General features: G+C 39.5%; 1 protein-coding gene across 1 annotated transcript in view; it reads right to left on the bottom strand.

Annotated features, from left to right (window-relative positions):
* CNTN3 (contactin 3) overlaps positions 1-25397 on the bottom strand; it is a 106218-nt gene that overhangs the window by 21619 nt on the left and 59202 nt on the right. Inside the window, exons 4-9 of the mRNA XM_075432632.1 lie at positions 20772-20975; positions 20359-20461; positions 19201-19385; positions 11081-11217; positions 8739-8868; positions 7315-7465 (exon numbers count right to left, since the gene is read on the bottom strand). Coding sequence (XP_075288747.1) covers positions 7315-7465; positions 8739-8868; positions 11081-11217; positions 19201-19385; positions 20359-20461; positions 20772-20975 — 910 coding nt within the window. The remainder of the gene's footprint in view (positions 1-7314; positions 7466-8738; positions 8869-11080; positions 11218-19200; positions 19386-20358; positions 20462-20771; positions 20976-25397) is intronic.

The following is a 25397-nucleotide window of genomic DNA, read 5'->3' as shown; positions in this document are numbered from 1 at the left end:
TTGCTGCCAGGAAGCGATCTAGATCTCTAACACAAAAAAATAACACAACCTCCAGCGCTCCCTCTACCTACAAGCATTTTTCAATACATTTTGCTGAAGGCCAGCAACGTTCAACGTGAATTCCACTTTCAACAACCTGCACACTTCTGATGCACGCGCGAATGGCAGAAACTTTTCGCCCTGTAAGAGATAATTGGTGGAGCAATGCTCTGGCACATAGCCATTTGCACAACTGGAGACTAATTTAGGACCTGTTTGGTCATCAGATCAAAACATCATTGGCAAAATCATCATCTCTCACTAACTCTCAAGCAAAATAGTGGGAAATCAGTCTTTGAGAAGGTTCTTTTTTTTCCATTGTCAAAAGGATGGCACAAAAAACCCCAACTAAACAAACCTGCAACAGCCAAATGTCCTAACTCATGCCCATGCTCTTTGACTGAGCTCAGCAGAACGGGGAGAGGGATTAACCAAGCCCAGGACTTCACGGTTCCCGACCCGAGAGGCTCACGTTGGTAAACTCTGAGAGTCTTCCTGTCCCACCCGAACTGGGAGCACGTATTCAGCATTACAGATCTTCCAGACAGCCGAGGTACTTCAGTGGGGTTACAGTCTCCATTAATTCTGCCCAGCCTGTCAGGTTTTATTCATGACATTATGATTCGTTATTAGTTATCTTAGTCATAACCGACCACGGAGAAATCCAACTGTGAAATGTGCGCATGTACTTCTCACACTGATAAATTATTTTATTGTTGTTACAGACCGCACCAAATTTTCGTATTTACAGATATTGAAACAAATATCACCCGGGCCTAGAGGGCAACTGGTGCTCCAGGACGCCAATCCAAGATCTGTCAGCTTCACTATCTGCACTGTAAGAGCATTCGAAGGTATTCTGCATTCACTGTCCCCACACCTAATGCTTACAGACAGTATTATCTATAGGTTTATAGATAATAGAATAAAGGTTTATATAGTGTTATCTTACTCACCAAAATCCTGTTAAATTGAATTGTTGGTGCAGTGCAAGCACGCGCACAGCTAAGGGCCAGAATATGCCTCAGGGTTCAAGACCACAAGGCTGCCACTTGAAACTTGGTGTCGTTAATTAAACTGCCAATGAATGCTAATTCATTCATCTTCCCATGACAAAGCTTTATTACTGAAATAACAGACATAATCAAACTAAACAAACACTGCCTTTTTTATTTGTCAGATTATTCAGCAGAAAAGTCAACTATTTTAGCTCCTTATTGATATGATAATAAACACAAACATGTTGCTCTCCAGTTCATAACACTTCAGTACAAAGGAACAGTGGAAAAGTGGGTCAAAACTGCCTTTTTATATATCAATCAAATTCCAACTAAATTAAACCAGATTAATTAACAAGAAAGGGGAAAAAAAGCTCCTATTGAAGTGCTGGTAAGGAAATGCATTACTTTCCACATCACAGCATTTCAAACTGTAATGCAAAATGAAATAAAAATACTTAATTCAAACTGTAGGGAAGATAAACCCAGTAACTGATACTTCTAAGAATCATGCAGTGTTTTATCAGGAATTATTTCTCCTCTTTTCCTTCCCCCTTAATTTGACATCACTTTGCCACAATTAAAATTGCTAAAACTGGAGTTTTTTAAGAGAATTGCACTGCAAAGTCTTTTAGTGAAGTTAAAGTTTGCAGCATCTTCGCGTCTTCTTCTAGTCTCGATAAATCTAGAAACATCTAGGAATAAAGGTGGATTTGCTCACAGCTGAAACACCACTCCACATGATCTCAAAATCCCTGGTATTAATCTGAGCCAGGAGCACAGGACCCACTACAATCAACATGCAGTTGTCCAGTACTATAAAGCAATTAAAAATCATATACATAGATATAAAATTTAAAGAAATCTTTGAAGGGGTTGTCTAGGTTGCAGCATATTTTTGTATGTCTTCTGGTTTTGATGAGTTGAACTAGCATCAAGTGCATTTAACTTTCTTTAAACGTCTAATTCTCCTTTTTGGGATAAAAAGAAAATAAAAGTCCATCCACCTGGAGGTGGAGGTGTCTTCAGCCAGCTTTTCATCACAGAAGAAGGTACATGAAGGCAACTATGGTTTGTGTCTTCTGCTCTGTCTATCCTGGGGACTGTGGTCTGCCATCAGTAGAAGCTGTTCCAGATTAATTTGGAATAAACAAAACCTAGTCGTGGCTCAGTGACTGCACATAAAATATACTTTAGAGAAGGTTTTTAAAGGCCTTGTAATATGAGATGCCTGGCAAGGAATAGCCCGAGTAAACCCAAGCTGCTCCCAGCGCGGTGCTACGTACGCACCGTAACTGTAATATGGGGTGAAAAGTGACCAGTGCCAGGTAATCAGGTACCCTCAGGACCTGATCCCAAACACAAAAGAATTCTTGCTAATTCTTGATTATTATGCTCATTACATCACCCAAAATTATTTATTTGAAAGGTCCAAAACCTGTAGGAAGCATTTCTTCCTTCAGTACCCAATTAATTTAATTCCCATTTTCTCTCTTTCCTTGTGCATGTTCTACAGTGACCCGTAAGATCTCCCTTGTCTCTGCATTACTGTCTAGCTCTCTCTATTGAAGATATTCTAAAAAAAAAAAAAATCACATGTTTGCAAAACTAACAAGAAGCAAGGCTGTGTTCTTCAACGTTGAGCGATTTCTCAGCCCAGAGCTCATGAATCCATTTTGAATTATATTTTCTTCCCTCCACAAGACATACCATATTCAGCTCATTTAATTAAAATTTACTAAGTCATTATCCGAATCTCCTACGTACTGAAAACGCAGCACCATTTAAAAATAAATTAAGAATACAAGCAACAGTGCCATCAAAACGAAAATCTTTCAGGCTTTACTAAAGTAATGCGGTCAGTACCTCGAGCGAAACGTTAAGCTCTTTTATGACAAAATACTAAGTATACATTGAAGCAATGGACTATTTGTGCTTTATTTTATTATTCAAATGGGAGTTTTCTTAAAACATAGCTATTCTATCCATGTTGCTGCATCTGATGTGACATTTTCACTTTTATGGCTAACATTCAGGACTTGGTTCCACATTTGTGCTGAGCCATGCCCAGCCTCTTGTCCATCCAGAAAGCCTTCCCAGTTCAGGTCCAGCCCAAACTAGCATGGTCTAACCACAGGATCTACACCAGGGTGCTGGAGGAACGTGCTGGCACATCCTCAGAAGAGGACATGCTCCAACATTTGTGTATGTTTATATGCAAACCAAAACGTTTCACTGCCTTGATCCTCTAACAGCGCTGAAGAACGCCATTACACCACAAGCAAACCTACCAAAACCAACAAGAACACGGTTTTAACTACTCAAGGGCAAATGAATTTGGGAAACTATACATGTATCTATCCACGTGGGACGTAGCGCAAGAGCTGTTCCCTTGCAGGAGCTGAGCTATGGAGACAACATAACTCGCTGCGCTCTTTGGAGACCCTGCTTGCTCTTTACAAGCAAAGGGCAATAGTGAGGGAGGGGGGTCTCCGGCTCCGTCCCACGGAGCGCTCCGTGAGCCTGAACCCTCCCGCAGGTCTCAGCTCCAAATGTAATTACGCTCATTCTGCCTCCCCTACTTCTCCTGGATAAAGCACAGGCCGGACCCCTGTGGCCAGCATTACCCCTTTTAGGAACTCCTGCCTCCCTTTTTCAGCGATTAAAAAAGACACCACCCCCCCAGACTTCTCCATTAGCAACGTAGTTAAAGGTTGAAAAATGTACCACTAATTGGAAACCCCTTCCTAAATTGCAACAATTGTAGAACTGCAAGAAATTCATGAATTGCAATTATTCATAGCAGACAGTAATGAACTCCAGTGCTTTCTGCACAGAATCACATTTCTGCTTTTCTCTGACGGCGAGTGTACTTCATGTAGATTAATTCAGGATTATTGCCTTGCTATTATGTTTCCTCTGTAAACCATTTAGAGTGTGCTGCCAAAAATATAGCAGGAGACTCTTTGGGCCATATTTTGGAAATACCTGCACTTTGCAGAACTAAAAGCCATAATTTATGTTCATAAATCCAAGCAAGTAGCATCACGTATGCTCAATGCATTTTCAGAAACTGAACATTACTTTCTTTAGCCTGGTACCATCCCCCCAGATGAAACTGGTGGGTACTGCTTTTGAAGGACAATCCAAAGCAACCACTAAAACCAGATCTAATACCTGTACAGACAGAAAGCTCCCAAAGCAGTGCAGAAGTGGTGGCTGGAACGCTCTTCTCTTGGACATGTGTGGAGCCCTGCACGGTCCAGGCATGCCTGGCAGCTCTGGATATCACAAATTGAACCTACACAGCTTAGCTGAAGGCTGATGGCAGGCAGGTCCAACACCAGACAAGCAGGAATGGCAAGGATGTCATGCTTCTTGCCTGTCTTTTTATGGAAATGGTATGGGGATAAAAACTAGGAAGACTATCAAGTGCTATGCATTTCATAGAATCATAAAGGTTGGAAAAGACCTCTAAGATCATCAAGTCCAACTGTCAACTCAACGCCCCCATGCCTGCTAAACCATGTTCTGAAGTGCCATAGCTACATGTTCTTTGAACCCCTCCAGGGATGGGGACTCCACCACTGCCCTGGGCAGCCTGTTCCAATGCCTGACCACTCTTTCAGTGTGGATTTCAGTCCTAATATCCAGTCTAAATCTCCCCTGACACAACTTGCAGCCATTATATTACAAAAAGGACCATAAAAATAAGAACCAATGAAGATCATCAAAGAGCAACAGGTTCCACAGGAATTTTAGATATTGTTGCGGCCCTGTGTTACAAACTTATTTATGAATGTGATATTATGTCATTACAAGCCGATGGGAAGTTTCACATAGGAAAAAAAAAAAAAACTGGGCTTATTTGGAATGAGATTGTGCTTGCTTGCTCACCGGCATGCAGCCAGCCAGTAAGTCTGTGGTACCGTGTCCAGCTCTGTAACGACAGATGCCTCATCCTCTGCCAGATTGCCACATCTGACAACACTTAACACTTGAACGCATGAAACCTATTGTGTTCCCTGTGAAAAAAGAGCCAGAGCTGCACAGATCCAGATGACAGCAAGTGTCCAGACCTTTTGGGTACAAGAAGAGAGCTGTAGCCTTATGATGGAGCAAGCGATGGTCTCAATCACAGCCTCTGAAGGTTTTGACTCATCTGGTACCACCTTCTGCATTTAGAAATTTCAAAACAAAACCATGACGTGGTGTTTTACAGGAATAGGGCCAGAAGAATTTCACCTGGTTCAGAAATAGCTTCTCAGTCATAGGCTAAGCTTTGTACAGCCTAACACAATGTCCTGGAGGAGCAGGGATACATTCATGAAATCACAACACGCTGCCATGACAATCCTCCTCTGAAAAACAAGGCATTCCATTTGCTCAGCCTCACGTTTGGACTTTCGAACACGTCAGCCGTACCACTGTCCTTGAATTACCCTTGTGAGACAGGGTGATACAGTGCTGCAAGAGGAACACCGACAGTCATCCTGTCCTCGCTGCTCCCAGGCAAATCCTACAACTGTCTGCGGCCGCTGCTGTGACTACAGCCTGCACCCACCTCAGATACTCCAGCAACCAGGTGCAGAAAGGCTGACCTCAGGGCAAACCAAACTCCCAAAGAGCTACTCTGCTCCTCAGAGTTTTTACAGCCTGTACTGAGTGCTGAAGTGCTGCAGCTGGAACGTCCCAAGTACCAAACCACCTAGTTTCATGCTAAATCAGATACGTAACTACCTTAATTACACTCTTCATCCAAGGGTTTTTCCTCCTGTCCCAGTTCTCTACCTGAAGCTCCCACTCTATGCAAATATTGAAACATAAAACAGAAAGCTTGAAATGGTTTTCATCCCTAATACTGGAGAGATGCAAAGCAAACGGCTCCAGAGCACAGAGAGGTACACTTCTGTATAGTTTGATTATACAATCTCATCAGCAGGCTTGTGCAATTTTAGTTTACGACTAATTCAATAATGCTTTAATGGTTACTGCTGGAAAAAGTGTTTACATGTTGCTGGAAGTCAACAGCTGAGGATATATGTGAGTCACAAACTCTCCACCGAGAATTACTAACACCAAAACCCATTCACTATCACGTAAACACTGAAGAAATGGCAACCTACGTCCCCCTTAGTATATAAAGTTCATGGTTGCTTGAAAAGAACCTGAAAGTGTATTTTCGTTCCCTTTTTATGTTTTCATCTGAGCAACATGCAATTAAGCATATGTATGAACAAGTACGTTCATAATGAGTACACATCTCCTTTCTTCCACACACTTCCTCGTTCTTCCTGCAGTCACACGATCTCGATCTTTTCGCTGAACTGACCAGAGATCCATTAGTCATCCTTCTAAATATTTTCATCAACCATCTACTCTACTATGTATTTCTGAGAGCAGACGCCCAGCACTTAACACTGTATCTAAGGCAATGAACTTTCACAATGCAGTAACAAAATTTTAAGTTCTTTTCTGTTCTGTGCCATACACACCACCACTCTATTACTTAACTAATAATGCACACGGAGCAGATGTTTACACTCACCTATGCACAGTGATGCTTGTATCACTTTCCTAATTGTATGCAGTTAATTTGTAACACTTAGATACAATCAGTTTTACTGTTTTCCTTTCTAAAGTGTATTATACATCTGTAAATACTGATTTTCACCTGTCACTGTTCAGCTCACGTGTTTGGGTTTACGAGGTCCATCTTGCAATCACCTGGAAAACCCTGTGATTTTTTTTTTTGGGGGGGGGGCACCTACAATTTTGAGTCAACTTTGTAATAACTTTTCCCATATAAATAAACATAGTAACAAAAAGGTAAAAACCAAAATATTAGAATGGTAAGAGCGCTATTCTCAACCTCCCAATTATTAACTTTCGCCAACTGGATTTTTTTTTCAAATCTCCTTTCTCTCAGCCACATTATCACCATGGCTGTAATTCGCCTCATCTGCCTCCTTGCCAGCATTTTCAGAGTATTTTGTTGAAGGCTTTTAGTACTGTTTTATTAGCCATGCATTTCCAGTTTTCTATCAGTACCTGGCTCGCTCTAAATCAGGCCAAACTCTACATTGAACTGAAAATAAAAGGCTCTTGACCTTCACTCTCAGAGCTCAGCTACAGTGACAATTAAAAAGCAACAAAGCCACCCCTCAACCAGAGAGACTTTATAACTATTCTGACCTACAGACGCCACTACTGCATAAAAAGGCATAAACAAGCTTTTTTGTAACAGTAAAACAAATAAACCAATATAACTTGGTACCTTTCATTTTCGTGTAGCTGCTCACCTCCCTTCTTCCAGGAGCATTTAGCCTTAGGGGAAGCTTTGGGTTTGCATTCAAAATCAACTGTGCTGCCTATCTGAACCTGGATCAGCTTCTTCATTGGATTCTTGGAAAAATCTGGAGCGGAAGCTAAAACAGAAGGGATAGTAATAATGAAATAAAGTACCTGTAATTATATTAATGATATTGTTATTTAGCACTTACATGACACTTCTCAGATTCCAAATACAATTTAAAAAATGAATTAGTTAGTTCAAACGGATCTTCTATTGGACAATTCTGCATTTCTCCTCCTTATACTAGTACAAAAGTAGAGGTCTCCACTGCGCAGCGCACGTCACCTAACGAAGCATGCCCAGAAGACCACACCAACTTCATCCGAGCTGAAGCTCACTGAACCCAGCGAGCGTTAAGCAGATGCCTAACTTTACGCTTTGCTGCATGCGAGCATAGCTGACTTCTCCAAGCCCAGGCAGGGCAGTCATCACCAGCAGTCCCGTTAAAACCGAGGGAACTGGTTGGCTGCTAGTTCTGTGTGAGAGTGCAGTGTCAGATCAGATACATTAGATGACATGAAATTACAGCACGGCTCATTCTGAATGGGTAGAGTTTGTATTAACCAACGATTAAGAACGGGCACACGGCTTCTGTCTGTGCTAACAATGAACTCTGAAAGGAAATTCAGTATTTCAGGAGACCAATGCTGAGGGAACAGACTGCCGACTGACTGCAATCTTAACAGCAAGGAAATAACCCGTGTCCCCAACACACGCCGCCTCTACAGGCTTAGTTTTGACATCGGTCTACATCGGAGGTAGAAATCGCACAAGCGTATGAGCGCATCTAGCAGTCCCAAGTCCAGTGTTTCCCTCAAACAGATGGCTGTCACTGATTTAGACCCACGCACACACCGTTTGGGTGACAGCCCCTTGTCCCCCTGACCAGAGCAGCCCGCTGCTTTCGCAGGACCTGGCTCCCCTGAGAGCCGGGAGCTGTGGTGCCAGAGGTGAGCACAGCTCACTGATGATGTGTCTGTGTCACTGACTGATGTGTCCGTGTCACTGACCGATGTGCCCCTGTCACTGCCGCCTCTGAACCGCAAGAGCCGCTTTAATCTTTGGGCCTGTGTCCAAGCCCCCATCTCTGCTCTTCCCCTAATGAATAATTTAGCTGTGTTCTGTTTTAAAGCAATGAATGGTTGGACTGCAAATCCTCTGGAAACAGATGAGTCAACCCCTCAGTGCTGCAGATAAAGATGCTACGTCAACATAAATGTTTATTTCAGTGATAGCATCCAAGTGAGTTAAATTTGAGAGAATGACAAGGTGGAATACGAGGCAGGTGGAGGGGCTGTGGAAAGGAAGAATGAGGTTTGTGCTTTAGTGACAAAAGGAAATCTTACCTACAACTCTGAGCTCTGCACTCGAGTAGATGACACCATGCTTATTTTCAGCTATGCACTGGTATCTGCCAGAATCTGTCAGATTTAGATTTGATATTGTAAGTGCACCATTTTCAATTTGGATCCTTCCCTGAAGATTAAGAAAAATAGCTTTATTTATATTTCCTGTGAAAAATTTAAAATAAGAAAAATAAACAGGACAGCATAAATACAATAAATGGGATAAAAGTAACAGCATAATCATGAGAACAGTTCTAAAATAAGTGACAAGACCACATCATGATATGGCAACACAGTGTATGAAATCGATTCTTCAACCTTGCTCAGTTTCACAGAGGCTTTGCGATCTCAAATACCCTTGTATTTCCCCAGAAATATGGACAAAATCATATTAGGCTCCTCACAACAGACCAGAGTATCCAAACTATACAGATGGCACTGGCATTTCGTACTATTTAGAGATTTCACACATGCCATTTGCTAATGAGCTCTCTGTAATACCATGCAGAAAAAATTCCAACACTCATTAAACAGAAGATACATATTTAAGTGCCTTAGAAGCACAGGGAAGGAAGCATAGGGATCTTCTCACCTTGCTTATTCTTGGAAAGCTATACAAATTACCGTAAGAAGTGACTAATTTGAAGGATGGAGTGACAGGAACTGCTGAGAAAAGGAACTAGTGACAAAGACAAAACCCAAGGAGATTCTCCTTCAGGGAAAACCAGAGAAACAACAACGAGCAACAGAACAAACTATACACTCAAAAACATTTTCTGATTTTTTTTTTTTTTTTTTTCAGATCTGGACATGGCTCTCCAGGCCTTAGGCAATGGCACTCACTCTCTGCCTTTTCTTAAGGGCATGTACTTGGAGCTGGCCCCACCACAGGGTGACTCTGGCTATCTGCAGGCAGCCAGGACAGCTCAGCTCCGCTCCCTCCTTGACAGGTCCCCTCCCAGTTAACTGCAAGGTGCTCAGCCAGTTAGACAAAGGACAAAAGCCTGAGTCTCCATGTCTTGATCCTACCTCTAGCATCCCAAGCTCCTCTTCTTCCTCTTCCTTACAAAAGATTTGTTCCTGGAGAAGGGGAGCCAAGGGGAACAACCCCAGGAAGAGATCTTTGTGGAGGAGACCCGCAATGACTACGGATTATTGCAATAAAGGAGCTGAAGACAACTGATCACGACACACAGAGAACTCTTCTGGTATCTCCTCAGCGCCAGCTTTCAAGGAGTTAGTCCTACGGTTTACAGCCCTTAAATATTTCAAGCATAAGCCACGCTCACACCATACCAAAAGGCAAGACACCAATGCTTAAAAGCAGAGAAATGGGTTTTGATTGAATGAGAGAAGGTATTTTTGAGGTAAAAAAAGTGCATTACCTTCCTGACATTGTGTGATATGGTAACAATGCTCTTAAATCACCAAGATGAGATTTTGCACTCCCTCACTTAACCTGTCCACTAAACACTGCCATTCCTTTTAGTGAGCATATAGCTACAGCACTCTGAATTGTAAGGAATGTTTTTCAGTGCTTAGATCATTTTTCACAGCCATTCACTGAATTCACTTCAGCTGTTGCTCTTTCTTCTTCAACTGCCAGTGCCAACGTCAAGCACAACACAATGGCCAAGGGCAAAACACCTCCCTGCAATGGGATAGTGCCCATAGTTTGTATTTATATCCCTGATTACCTGAACTGGGCAGTTTTCCCAATGAAGCAGTGAGAAATAAAATCAATATAGGTATAAAATGCTTTTCCACATTTATCATCTGGGAGACCAAATATCTCACCTTCCAAGTACCACTTCTCTTCCCTGTCACCAAATGCATTACCTTCCATTAATTTAACAATTGTATTAAAGCAAATACCTATGTTAACATTGCTGTTTATATTTCACTCTTTGTATCAAGTAATGTGTCCTATGAATTCTTAGGTTTTTTGTCTTCCTTAAGAAGTTTGAAAATGTTTTCTTATTACCTTTAATGAAGTGCCAACAGCAAGTAAACCAAAATCACTTTAAGTTCTCTATCCCTCATTTATGGTTGTTAATGTATAACGTTAATTAGCATCCTTCTCATCTTTCCTTATATACTTAGTCGCATAGTTGTATTATTGCTTTTAGATCTCTGTTTAGCTGGGATACTCTTGTACAACATAATTGGTCTTTGTGTTTCTGGTACTGCAGCTTCTGAAGTTTCCATCTGGATGCTCTTGACAAACACATGAAAAACAGTTATCAAGTATTTCTCATGACTAATTACGTGGACTTCTTCAAACTGTCACAGGTGTACCAGTAATTTTACATGGCATCATATTTTTCAAAACAGAATGTTACCTCTACTGACAGTTGGTCTCCATTCTTCAGCCACCTATACGATGGTTTGGGCTTCCCACTTGCTCTGCAATCCCAGTATAGCGTGTCCTCCACAGCAACTTCAGTATCTTTTATTGTCTGGATCCAGTGAGGTTTTGCTGTAGATGAAATAGACATCAGCAACGAAGGCTCTAATAAGTTGCTTTTCCATATGAGAAAGGGTTAATTTGCACAGCGCTCATCAGTTTTCTGCATGGACTGGTTTGAATCACCAGACATTCTCACTGGTTCTGCTTCAAGTCACCTAATGAAAGAAATTACTCACTCTTCCTTTTACACATTTTTATTACAAGCAGTAAACCAAAAGAAAATTGAGATTACAGATCACTAAAGCTGAACTAGTGAAACGAATATTAAAATCACTGATTAAACAACACAAAATTGAAATTGAGGTAAATGTATGATAAAGAAATTAGTGGTGATACTGGAATTACATAATTGATGTAGCTAAATCATCAAATTAATACTGAAGAGAATCCTTTAAGTCCTAAAAAAACTGTAATGATATGCCAGCCTTTATTGTAAATACCATTTCAATTGTTTTCTAATGCTAGTCAGTACTTAACTGGATAAATACATGGACGTCTGAGTCTGTTTTTGAAAGCATTAATATTAGCACAGCATTTGGGTGATGCAAACCAGAATATGGCCTTAAGAAAGTCCATAAAAATCACTAATTTTTAGACAAAATTTTGATGTCTTAACACCATACATCATTTAGAATTACCTAAAATAGAATTAACACCATAGAGTTTAAAACATGTATCACAGCTCTCATAAGGTAAAAAAAGCTCACTTGGCAAATAAACATCACTGCATGAAAGACAACAGTAGTTTATTCCTTTTGTGCTATTTTACACAACAGCATGACCATTGTTTTATAGCTAATTTGTGTGAATTTGCTTTGAATTTGTTCAATATGCTAGAAAGTTTATAAGCTCAATATATGCTACTTCTCCAAGGAAAAAAAAATTCTGGACATTGCATATGGAGAAAAAAGATTAAAAGTAGGACGAAACTTGGTTGCAGGTATATAGCTAAGGACAAAAGAATTTTCTGGAGTCAATGTGATTATCTTAAAGATTTTCCTAAACTGATAATTTCTAAAACTGCTAACACTCTCATACCAAAACAACTGGGGGGGGGGGGGAAAAGTCCCTAGTGACAGAAGAAAATATTATTATTTAATAGATGAGTTTTGGAAGCACAGAAGGTCAGATTAATTCCCATTGAACTTCCTACTACAATGGAGTTACACCAGCAATTAATTCAGACCAGGGAAAGTAATGACACACCTATGGCCACGAGGGAAGCCTGCAGCACAGCCGAGAGCTGAACCCCTTCCATCGCCATAGGCACAAGACCAGCACACCATTGTTTGGATGAGGGTTGGTACTAATTTTATTTTAAAAGGTTCATTCTTTTCTAGCATACAAATTTTCTTTCTATCATATATCCTACAATACAGCAAGAAGATCTCAACATGATCATGTATGGTACCATAATTTTATGCAAACAAGCATTAATACTATTTATGATATACGTATTAGGATTAACTTCTCACAGAAGAACTTACTAAAACGCATTCATCAAGATATTAACTTAGCAGGTTTTGGAATTCAACCAGCATTTGCCGGCAGTGAAACCTTTGTTATTTCTCTTCTTTTGCACATCCCTTATACCCCATGAGGATTAATGCCTTTCACTGATTTGGGGATGATATATTTTTCACACTCTCTTTATCAAGGTCAGCTCTAAAAGACAGGATAATCTGATCTTTGTGTCAGGCAAATGTACCACCTTACTGATACTAATTTTGGTTAAATCTTGAAAATTAATGTTACAACACTGGAGTTCAAGCAAGAGCCATTGCTTTACCTCACATTGTCGTCTGGCATCTTTGCCCCACGCGTCAAGGGGATGAAAGCTCAGGACTCCATGTCAGCGTGCTTCCTGCACTTTCCATACCGAAATATTTATGCAACAAGCAACAGTGCTTCAATTATTCACGGAGCCATACATGTGTAATATTTCACATCTGCTGCCTATCTCCACTTGAAAGTAGGTCAAATACAGTCTATTTTCAAGTTCAAGATCTTGGATTCAATTCCATTAATAAGAAAAACATTGTCTACGCCATAAATCTTCATTTTGGGACTCCTCATGCCAGACAGTGTCCACAGGAGGGTTTCCCAAGTCTTCACGGTAGATATGATAAACAGGGTCTTTTTGGAATGCATGAGAGCAATACAACCCCTTAAAACAGAAATGAACAGAACAGAGCTTCCTAAGCCAAAATACGAGAAATTTATGGTCCTTGATCATTTGAAAGAGAGTGTTGATGTAGATTTTGGTGATTGTCTTGAGGAAGGCTTTTTCTCTTCAAAATACTGATGAAGGAATTCAGCAGAAAGAAAAATACCCCTTTCAATCTGCCACATCTCAAAGTCTTTAAAAAAAGGCCGTAAAAGTCTTAGAAACTCTTTGAAAAAGAACAATTCAACTAACCAGTTCAAAACTGAAAAGGCCGCTAAACAGGGGCAATTCCAGCTGGGAATACTCCACTGAATACTCTGAACCTTGGCCAAGGTAAAGATGGTCCACGTTGCAGCCGCTGAGAAAAGTGCAGACAGAAGGTCACGTAGCAGTAGATCCACACACCCTCTCAAAACATAAGCGTGACTTTCCAAGCCCAGCACTGCCCTTATTCCTGAGCTCTGCCTAACTGTACCTAAATGATTCTGTACGTACGGCTTTATTCCTCTTGAGGTCTAGTCAAGGTTAGACAAATTATACCAGTTTAGAACATCTGGTTCCTCTACCACCATCACATCTGTGCTCCTGAAGGAAAACTAATGACTTGGTAACAAAGCCTCATTCTCTCATGGAGCTACTGCATTGGCTTGGTGCGTAACTTAGATCTTCCTGAGGAGACACCACTCCTTCCTCCTTAAGCAAGGAACAGACAAACAGGCAACACACTTCTCTTCAAATGAAAAAAAAAATATGATGTCCTGTAAGTTGAGAGCTTGGAAGTTAATTTTAATGCAGTTTGTAGTGCAAGGTTTGAGACTGTGACAGGAATCTGTATTGTGCGGTAATACTAAAAATTCTTAGGAACTTGCTGTGCAATCTTCATGAAACATTCATATAAAGTTCCCCTAGGACAAGATACTTGTAGGTAACTGATTTTCTAAAGAAGGTTAGCCATCAGCCTCATGGTTAGTCACTTGGAAAAGCATCAGACTCTATTTTGCTTCAGTTGTTTTTGCTTAAAATATTCCTTGCAATACTCACGGTCCCACAGGCAAGAAGTGATACAAGTGTGTAACTTCATAAAATTGATGCCAGTGAGAAGACTCGGTCATCTTTTTTTCGGTGGCTATGATCACCCTTTTCTTCCACCTAATTAGTCCAGGCATGTCTTCCTGAAGAAAATAACTGCTGCTTCATTACACTATACAGCATCTCTGCAGGCATAAGGAAAGCAAGAACCATTTTTCTAGATTTTTAAGAAACCCTTTGCAATGACTGTTCTGGGGTTTGACGAGAATGAAGACCAACTGCAATGAGTGACTGCAACGAAGCTCTTGGAAGCAATGGCTGATGAAGTTGATACTTTTCAGAAGTTGTGCTGAAATCTAATTTGTAAATAATTTGTGGGGTACCATGCACGACGCATGTCAACACGTATTTTGATATTGAATTTCCTTCAGACTAGGAGACTTCAGTAGAAATCTTCTAATTCTGTAAGCCACAGGAATGGCATGAAGGAAAGGCAGAGCTTCAGGCCCACGGGTTTTGTCGAGACACTGCGCTCTCCCAGAGAGTAGCGAGGTCTGCCATGCCTCTGCTTGGAGGCAGAAGACGATGGGAAGCTCTTCCAGAACAGTCCCTAATTGGGGCTTGCACAGAAGACACAGTCTGCTTATACACATACCATTACTTTGAAATACACAGCCTGAAAGCTGGGCTGGAAATCTCCTTTGAAAATATCTTTGGAGAGCTCAGCAGTTGGGAAATAAATCAACGTCAAAAGGAACTTTCCATAGTTCAAGAGAAAGCAGCTATGAAGCATACTGGTGAAACAAAAAAAACAACCAGAAAAAGTAATCTTTGTTTTTCTAGGTAGTAGATCTGAAAGTCAGGCTATGACACTCATACTGATACCTACCGAAGTGATGAACCTTATTTTATCTCAAAACTCCAAGTGACTTTAAGCACGAATAACTTTTTTTGATAAAACAAACTGGGCCTAGAGAAGCATCTAACACATCCCTGAACATGTCCGTTATTTGACTTCCATTGAAAAATAAAAGCAACAGGTAATTGCTATATCACTGGGGAGAGTTTTAGCATGTAAAAAAGATGAACGATTTATCTCTGTAGCAAGGCAATTAAATTATTAAACTGCATCGACAATTAAACTCTAGGTTGCTCAAACTCAGCAACTTCTTGATATTATTTAGTCATTAGTTTTGTAGTTAATATTTTGAAGACATCTTCATGAACCAGACAGCGTCTGGCTATCAGACAAAAGCTTTAAACAGTGAGGCTTTTCCACATACGCGAATAATGTAGTTTCAATATAAGTTTAGTGGTACATTATTACCAAAATAATTAACAAAATAAACAAGTCTTTTTTGATATACTAAAAAATTATGCAGAGTTTGTGTATTACTGAGGGGCTCACCTTTGCTATCACAGGCCACCACTGCAGAGCAAAAGGAGAGCAGCAGCAGAATTTTTTCTCCCCGTTAAACACTTTACCTTGGTACTCTCAAGCACGAGTTCCGTTCAATCAGCATGTGCTAATTAAGAATATATATTCGTCAATTATACTTTAAATTAATTTCTTCACATACCTCTACCATGTTACAGGTTTAATTGCATCTTAAAATACAGAAATGTAATTGTTTCATTTCTTCTCATTTTTCTATACCATGAACAGTCTCCATAGATTCTTTCTTCTTCTATTATCTCTATGGAAAGGGCTAACAGCGATGACAAACGAATAAACTAACAACGTGAAAGCAAATTATTTATACAGTCAGCTTTTATACTAAATCAAAGTTAGATAATCTTGTCCTATTTTTAGCACCTTCTGAACTTCCCCGAGGAGAAAACTGGCATTAAACAAACGTTGGAACTGTACAAATCACAATAAACTGAACATTTGATGTTGGGTTTTTCTTGATAAATCTTTTACGAGAAGAAAGGAAGATTAATACTCTGTTAGTAACGTTATGAAAGAACCCAGAATATCTGTTTTAGACTATCTATTTCAATTACTGACTTCAACTATGGCTTATATTTAAAACCCACAATAAATGAAAAAAACAGACCCATTTTATTTTTCATGAAGAGAGTTACAGATGTGCATAGAATTTCTAAACCAAACATATTTATAAGCATTCTTGAGAAAATGACTATGGACATGATTAAAGCTGAGCCTCTGTTCAAATGCTCTGTGCTTTCAAGACCATAATTCATTAGTGGAAGAAGAGGCAGGATAGCACAGAAAACAAAAGTGATTTTTTTTTTTTAATTGAACAATTTATGCAAGTTTTACAGTTTCAGCTCGTAAAACAAATCGGGAGCATACAAGTGTTTTGTTTCACAGCAGAGCAAAGAAACGTTTCAAGTTCTTGTTTAGGACTAGCTTTATGTTTCATTTACAAACAATCTTCAAAATCTGCAAAGAAAGGAAAATTCTTTTTTTTCAGTCAAATGGAAAATTATTTATCAATTCCCCCCCCTACCCCGAAGATTCATTTTTTGTATTATTTCACCAGGACAGCTTGGAAAATGTTAACCTCAATTCTTCTTGTACTCGTTTTTGGGTAAGCCAGAAACTTGCTTTGTTCTGCTGAGGAGAGGAAAATAAATGTTGTCACTGTTGAAATACAAAAGCATTTGTCCATTTGTAATGCTTACATTTTTCTGTATACGAGTAGCAGACACCTCTTGCGCTCCTACCAATAAAGTGCTTTAACAGCAGCCAACATCCACCAACATTGCCACACAGATTTGTGTCACCTCTGCCAGAGCTGGTACTTTCTGGCAGATGGATATTTTTTACTCTAAGTTTTCAGTACATTGCATTAGTTTCCCCCAAATCCTCATCTGCTTTTAGACCAATTTCCTTAAATATTGATCTTTTATTGGAAGACTAAGCGGCATATGGTTAGATTTCTTTACCAGACAGATTTCTGAGCTTTAGTCTCAGGCACAGTGGCAAGCCATCAGAAGATATTATCTTCAGTTATAGAACATTCTGAATCTACAAACTGAATTAAAATCCACCAAATTATCAAAAAGTGTTAAAATGATCCTATCCTGAATACGACTTCTTGGCATTCTATCTGCAACAGTAAGGCAAGTAACAGAATAAGAAAGATTACTTAAATCTACTTAATTCTGCAGAATGGGTTTCATTAAGCAGAACAAATGAAATGAAACAGTTGGAGTGCCATTAATGCCATTAAAGGTCTCATTAATCTTTTTAGGATAAACACCCATATTAGGGAGGAATCCAATATGGGCAGACATTTATGTTGGAATATGAACTTTATTTGAGAGTTCAAATCCCTTTCTGGATTTGTAATGAAAATGTTCATGCTAATTTACTAGTCACCAAACCGCAACTCGCTTGCTTTTATTGATCCACAGCATCCCTTATTTCAGCTCTGTGTCCTCTAATGAGCGAAACAAAACTTGGGAAGAAGGTCAAGTTATCTCAAGATTGCCCACTGTCGTAATGACACCACAAGGACTAACAAACAAATCTACTCTATTTTGCATGTAGCTTACACTGACGTGTCTTACAAGTGCCCTGATTTAAAACTGGAGTAGGAACGGTGAGCCAAACTGATATACAAACCACCACCTGTTTGAAACTTTTCAAGCAGCTAATAGAAGTCATGTTATGAAACCAAATGCATAGTGCCAAGATCAGAATGACAGATGACACTGGCAGATGAAGCATCTTAGATCTTTTGCCCTATGTTATTCACAGCATTTCTCAAAGAGTCATAACTAGTATACGGAAAATTCAGGCTGCTCAAAGTCCCCCGTCCAACCTAATCTTGAACTGATGGGGCATTGATTCACTGTAACTATTAATTTGGAAGCTGGCGGGGGTAGAAGTCTCTCTTCCTTCCTCCTTACAAAATCTGTTGTACCTTAAGCTAAGATCTTAACTGGCTAAAATCTACATTGCAGCGCTCTGTGTGCCTTGGCAAACAGCAGCTTCCCATACAGAAGCCGTAAAGAGTATTTGCTTGAGGTTGCAGAGGAGCTATGCTCTATGATTTTTTATACAACTTAAAAAAGCATCCCTTTGCTCTAGTATTACTACATGAGGAAAACATTCCAAAGCACACTCTGAAACGCTCTTTAAATTGCCATTTACCTAAATAAAATTATATTTGCTGAGATGTGGCTTTAACAAAAATTGGCCATTACCACTTTGTTGCAAATCACTCTAGCTTTAAAACACCACCAATGTGCTTTGCTGATACTCATTTTACTCTATAGCCTTAAATGCACAGGAGACTCTCCTTTTTCTAGCTACTAAATTTCATATTATTTCATTTCCTACGGTGGATTATACCCTTTCATTTATTTACTCATTTTAAAATAAAATTGGCCATTTTGAAAGCAAAGGATTGACGGTATCCATCACTAACCTTTTCCTAAAGCAAGATAAAACGTGTATTTCCTGTAAACGTGAGGCCTAACGATCCCCCAAATAAACCCAATGAACGGAAAATCTAAGGTTTTACCAACAGATCAATAAGAAGTGTTTAAAAAAAGTCTTTCCATCAAACAAAAATAAGTACATGCACTTCCTGCAGTACTCGTGGCAACCCTTCTGAGCCTGGGTGTTGATTAGAAATGTTATGCAGAAACCCGGTGCAGAAGTTCTCATTCTCTGCGAGTAGTTAAGATGCCATGGATTTTTAAGCATAAATGCTTGATGGTATTGCAGAAGCTGTTAAAATGCCAAAGTACCCTAGAGGAGTTTATATTTCATGTGTAAAGAAGGGTGGGAGAGAGGGAGAAAGGAAGTTCCCTACCATAGTAAGTCAGACGTCCTCTTGCAATGTTTTTTCCTCTTGAGTTTTCAGTAATACATTCATATAATCCTGCATCCTCCTGCTGGAAATTCGGTATTTCAATCATGCCATTAGATTTCCTCAGCTTTATTTTACTTGGAAATGGCAGACCATCAGTTCTTCTCCAGTTAATCTGAGGCACAGGGCTAAAGAGAAAATAATGGGAGTTTAAACCGCTTTGCTTCAAGTATTTCATAGTCAAAATTAGATCCTTAAACTAAACTCAGAAGTGACTAAAAGCTTGTGTCAAAAGTAGTATTCCTATTGTATTCGACAGATGGTCAGACACTATGGCAACTCATTTGCACATACCGTTCTGTTTCCCACGCTGTTATCTGCCGTACCAAATTTTTCATTAATATCCGTGTGAACACCCAACAACTGTAAAACTCCTTGTATATGGGCACTGGCCTCCCTCAAAGAGGGGTGAGAACCACCAGTGACTTCCAGGGGAGGAGAATGAAGACGATTCTTTTGAAATTCCCATCCTACAACAGGCATCCATTCGCTGATTTTAAAACTTTCCCTCACCTCCCCAAAGCAATAGCATGCGATTAAGTTATCAATCTCAAGCTTAAAATTATGAACACCTGACAAAGCTGCCTGCAAATAAACCGCAAAGTGGTAAGTAAATACATTTACAGAAACATAAATGCATTCTCAGATCACTTGTGAAGGAGAAAATATATCAATTGTGTGTGAAATATCATTCAGAAGAGGAATGCATTTTAATCTCTATTTTGGCTATAAAGGAAGAACAATATTATGAAAGCATCAAGCACATTTAACAGTAAAATTCAGACAAAATTCTCGCTGACTTCAACAACAGTTCCTTCTGCGCAGAGAAAGGAGAGCTAGGCCAAAGGATATACACAAAACTGCACTGATCTTATTCAAGATAATTTGAAATGTAAACCCCTGTGTTGCCAACATATAAATTTTCATTCTAAACAAAATAAAAAAATACTCCAAGGCTCCTTGCCTTCTTATTCCAAGGCAGTAACTGTGATGATAAAAATAGCGTCTTTAGAAAACAACCGCCAAACGCCTGCCAGAACTCCACATCTCTTGTGCAGATGAGCCCTTCAACACCCAGTATGGGTGAAGTCGAACACTTACTTCCCCAGCGCAAAGCATTCCAGCTTCACAGTTGAGCCTTTAGCTGCAGGAAGCGTTTCAGGAAACTGAACTTCTATTTTGGGTTCGTATTCTCCCATCACACCTGTATGAGACAATTGAAAAAGGTAATTTTTTATTTTTAAAGCCTTTCCTCTCTCTTCAGCATTACACATTGAATTCAAAATCCAGTTTATTTCTCTCGCACTCCATTTATAAGGAGAAGCAGAGGAACCTGCCAGTGAAATCACTGTCAGACTCAAGAGAGGAAGAGGAGCATGCAACACAAAATAGCTTATCTTCTTACAAAGCAATCAATATTCTGAGAATGTGTAAAAGGTTACACTGTAAAAGACAAAAACGTTCACTGACGACTAGATGCGGGATTTATCGACGGTGCAGCAGGGAGCGCGTACCATCCGTGCGCAGCACTAGAGGAGTTGGCGACCCCAGAACTTGGCTGTTGGTCACAGTGCTGGTTACAACGCAGGTGTAGTTTCCCACGTCCGACGGCTCGACTTTGGCGATGTAGAGGTGACCGGTCTCTTGAGACACAAATCGCCGACTGTCCTCTTGTACATACGATGGATATTCATTGAAGATCCAAGCAAATGACAATTCTAGTTGGTAATAAAAAAGTAGTAAAGATGCTTAGTAGGTTTTTTCACATTTTCTCTTTAAAAATCAGTTTATTACCATATTTTACAATATTGTATTATATACAACACTGTACTATGTAACAAACAGGACCAGGGAGCCAATGACTGAGAAAAATAAATTTCAAAAAGCACCAAAAACTAGCAAAACCAACAAAGGCAAAACAAACCTTTTTTTCACCAAAGCCATATCTCCTCTGTCAAAAGAAAAAGTTGAAAGGAATTCAAAGTGTTTTATGCAGGGATAATATTTTATCTACTTTTTTTTAAAAGACTTATTATGCACAGAAATAGGAGCAGACAGCAAAAACGAGACCAAACTTTGCTAAAATGCAAACATTATTCATTCAGCAGCTACTTAACAACTCAGCTAGATACTTAGCAGGTAGAAGCCGCACAGGAGCATGCAAGTGAGAGGAACGTCAAAAGAAGCACGAATTCCCAGTACGGCTTACCACACAGCAAAACTATCTTTTCATATAAAAATCCATAGAAATTCCATTACAAAAATCTCTGTATGATATGGCAAAGTAGCCCTCGCTACCATTCATTCAGGTCATTTGAAAGTAAAACCACACTTCAACAGATAAATGAAGAGATCTGGCAAAAACTGCATTAGAGTTTGTTTTTTTCTGAACACCACTTGGAGCTCTGTGTGTCCGATTTTAATTGGCAAAAGTCCCTTCCTGTGTGAAGCCATGTGCTTGTCTCATTCATTACTACAGAATCAAAGGAAATTAATTTTTAATGGTTTTCCAGGCAAGAAGTATTTTTCATCCAAATGCCACCCAGCTGAAAATTTATAAAAAGATTACAGCTTCTACAAGCGCTAATTAGAGACGATTACAGCTTGATTGACCTGCCTTCATGTTAAAATATCTTGTAGCATTCACACTGCCCCTACAGAATGGAGATCATCCTTTTTTTGCACAGGTTTAATTTGAAAGCACATGGATTTGGATGAAATCATGAAATGGAGAGCAGGCATTTTTATAACCCTCATCGTTGAGTACAAATATATACCCAGGAAAGCGTTAAGCCAATGAGACAATTTAATACAAGGTAAGATTGTACAGATGAAAAAGCATTCAATAAATAAAATAATTAATATATTTATGGACTAGCAAATGCAAAAAGGGCATCAAATGAAATGGCTTATCACAACTGTATTTAATTTTTTTCTACCAATATTTAAACTCCTTCCATTAACATAATTTTGCAGGAGCGGTGGGTACGAACAATTCACAGTCTCAGGGCTTTTCTCAGGAGTTAAACTTTTGGCATATCTGGAAATATTTATGGTTAAAACCAGCCATCTACCCTTCTGGACCTGCAGCACGTCTCCTCAGCTGAAACAACGGCTTCTGCTAGAAGCTCCTTCCTACGTAACAGCAGAGGCGTAACTAATTTATGACCAGAAAGGTCAACAAGGATTCGCCAAGAAAAGATGGGGTAGTTAGTGCAGTGGGAAGTAAAACCTGTGATCTAGCTTGGTTGGCTTCAGTAAGACTTCCGAGATGTGCCACAAGAGTCTCACGCACAAGCCAAAGAATATTCACATGGCCAATTAAAAAATAACGTGTACAGCCATCCTCCTATCTTACAACACCAACACCAAGACATAGGTGTCAATGGTTTGCTGCTGAAGCGAGAGGGCTCGTTCAGCAAGCACCGCGCAGCAGGGAAGCGGCATCTGTGCACCATTCTGGCTGTGGTCTGGCACTATCCAATATCTGTCAGCCACTTCAAACAGAAAAAAATAAAATAATAAATAATTTCTAAACAGGTAAAAAAGAAAGAGTACATCTGATGAGTTGGACAGGGTCTACGAACTCTCAGAGCAGACTGTATGGTCTTGCTAAATGAGAAAGACCAGAAAAAAAAAAAGGGTCATTTCATTTCTATGGAGCAGCTGGATGAAGAGCATGTGATCACAAGGCTAAGCAAGAGGCTGTAGACCAAATTAGGTCTCAATTTAGGAGGTGTAAGAAGAAAAAAGTTTACAGTTTTAGCTCTACATCAAACTCAGACATCCACAAGACACAAAAGGCAGGAGGCCAGACTTTATTAGTTCTGATATTTATTGAGCTACTTGTTTCCCTTACTTCAAAATTTTCTTTCATTTTTTTCTAAAAAAAAAAAAAAAAAAAGAAAATAAAAAGAAAAAAGACATTATTCAAAACATTCAAAAGGGACAGACAGATCTGGATATGTGGCAGGAAAATAAGCAGCTTGATTTCGTTCCCATTATATTGGGTTAAGTCAAGAGTAAACTCATTGAAATCAGTCATTATGATTATAAAAGCCACGCAAAGTGTATTCCAGTTTAATTGGATCCTTCAACAGCCTATGAATAAGCACGCCTGGAAACCTAATTTCCCATTCAACATATATTTTCATCGACTCTCTTAAAAAAGGGAGCAGGGTGTTTCTTTACCAGTGCCTCACAGCCAATATCTCATTTTATATTTATTGTACTTTACAAAATTGTATTCTTATTTTCCAAAAAAATCGTATTAAACAACTTGTTCTGTGATTTATTGTGTTTACACCATTTGCCTGTTGCTGATCCTAGGGCACCTCAAGGGACATAAACTCACTCCCTTTCTGTCAATTACAAGTTTTCAGTTGATTTTCTGTTATAAATGGAAGTAATATGTCTCTCCTGGGCTTCCTCAGAGATCGAAGCCTTTGCTTTCCAATGCATTTTTTCCTTATTTGCCAACCATGCATGGTTAAGGTATTGGAAATTACAGTTATTACTCAATTTTTATTTGTTTACTACATCTTAGTTGGCTTCTCCTCTTTATTTTGCATTATTTGATTATTATTTACTGTGTGGTTTACCAGCCACAGCACACTCAGCATGCTCATACTGTTCCAGGCACTGTGTGCACCTAAATGTTCAATTAAAAACCACTCATAAAATTGCCTGTCATTTTTACACTTAAATCTTTACAAAAATTCAACAAGTAAATCAGCACGGTCTTTGAGGTCTACCATGCTCGTTTCTTGCTCTCTACGAGCCTTGAAAAATGCATCTTCGTTTCCTATGCAAAAATAATGTAACGTTGCTCCAGGGGCATCAGGGGATAAGCCCCGTACACTTTGTAGTTTTTAACTGGGTTCAAAATTTAAGCCTTAAACTCATGTACATAGTTTTGAAAAGATTGCTTTTAACTATATTACACATTTCCTCTAAGAGAGGTTGTAACACATCAGTGGGAGACCACTGAGTGCAACCAGGACAAACTTGCTTCTTGCAACTCGAATTTAAGAGACAAGAGCAGTTGTGGGAATCCCACACTACAAATGCCTTCAGGAAGCCTGCAAAACAAAAGTTGGAAAAAAAAAAAAAGAATAAAAGAGGCATACAGACCTATGACAGAAATGAGAAGGATAATTCATAAAATTTATTTTACACACAAAATGTACAAATCCTGAAGGTCTTCTCTGCTGGTCACTCCCCCCCAGCTCTTGCTCCTTCTGGTCTGCACCACCGCTCCTACACGCCTGTTTAATGTGTATCCGCTAGCCCCGCAATTCACACCCAAACAAGATTTCTAAAATAGCCAAAAGTAAATGTTGTGAACAATACTGTTCTGAAACTTGTGTTAAAAACTGATTGGATTTCAATTAGTGAAGTGGATGTCTCCATAAATAATTCTGGAAATAAATGAAAAAAATTTCGATTTTGCATGCATCAAGCTGACTGAACAACAGTTAAAGAGATCTTAAGCTTTATTTGTAAAGACAAGAAGTTTCATGTCAATCGCTGATACCCAAACCTGTATTATTTCATACAGTTTTCCAATTCAGATTCTACAATATTCTGTAACAGAGATGACAGGGGAAGCTGAAATACCCTGGTATTCTCTGTCTTCAGCTGGCACTCTGCCTAACCTGCAGGATGGTGTACAGCTTTTAAAAAACTGCTTGCAAGAAAGTAATCAGACAAAATCTAGCAATGACAGAAACTGCAATTAAAGACACAGAAATCTGTAAGAACCAGCTATTTTGAATTCTCTACCTTAGAGTTAAGAGTAGAAGTAATGAGAAAGTAACACTGATTTTGAGAGGATAATGACAGATTCCATAATTAAGGAGGAAGCCAATTAGTTCATCATTTGGCCCAGTTTCAGCTCAAACTGTGATGAAATGATAGAAAACGGAGCAAAGCCTCTCACTTGGCGGATGAGCGCCGCTCGGGAAGAGCGAGCGCCCACAGCACAGACACCCAGCCATCGGGTCCCGTTTCGTGGGGCAGGCGCATGCAGAAATGTCAATTTGTCAGCAGTTGTACAGCTGCCTGCATGGGAACCCCTGGGAAAGTGCTAACAAATTATTTAAAGGTAGGACATTCATCTGCATGGGGTAAAGGGCATT

The sequence above is a fragment of the Opisthocomus hoazin genome, chromosome 11, assembly GCF_030867145.1.
Source record: "Opisthocomus hoazin isolate bOpiHoa1 chromosome 11, bOpiHoa1.hap1, whole genome shotgun sequence".
NCBI classification, from domain to species: Eukaryota; Metazoa; Chordata; class Aves; order Opisthocomiformes; family Opisthocomidae; genus Opisthocomus; species Opisthocomus hoazin.
Note: the sequence above shows the minus strand (reverse complement) of the source record. Positions and strands in the feature narration are given on the sequence as shown.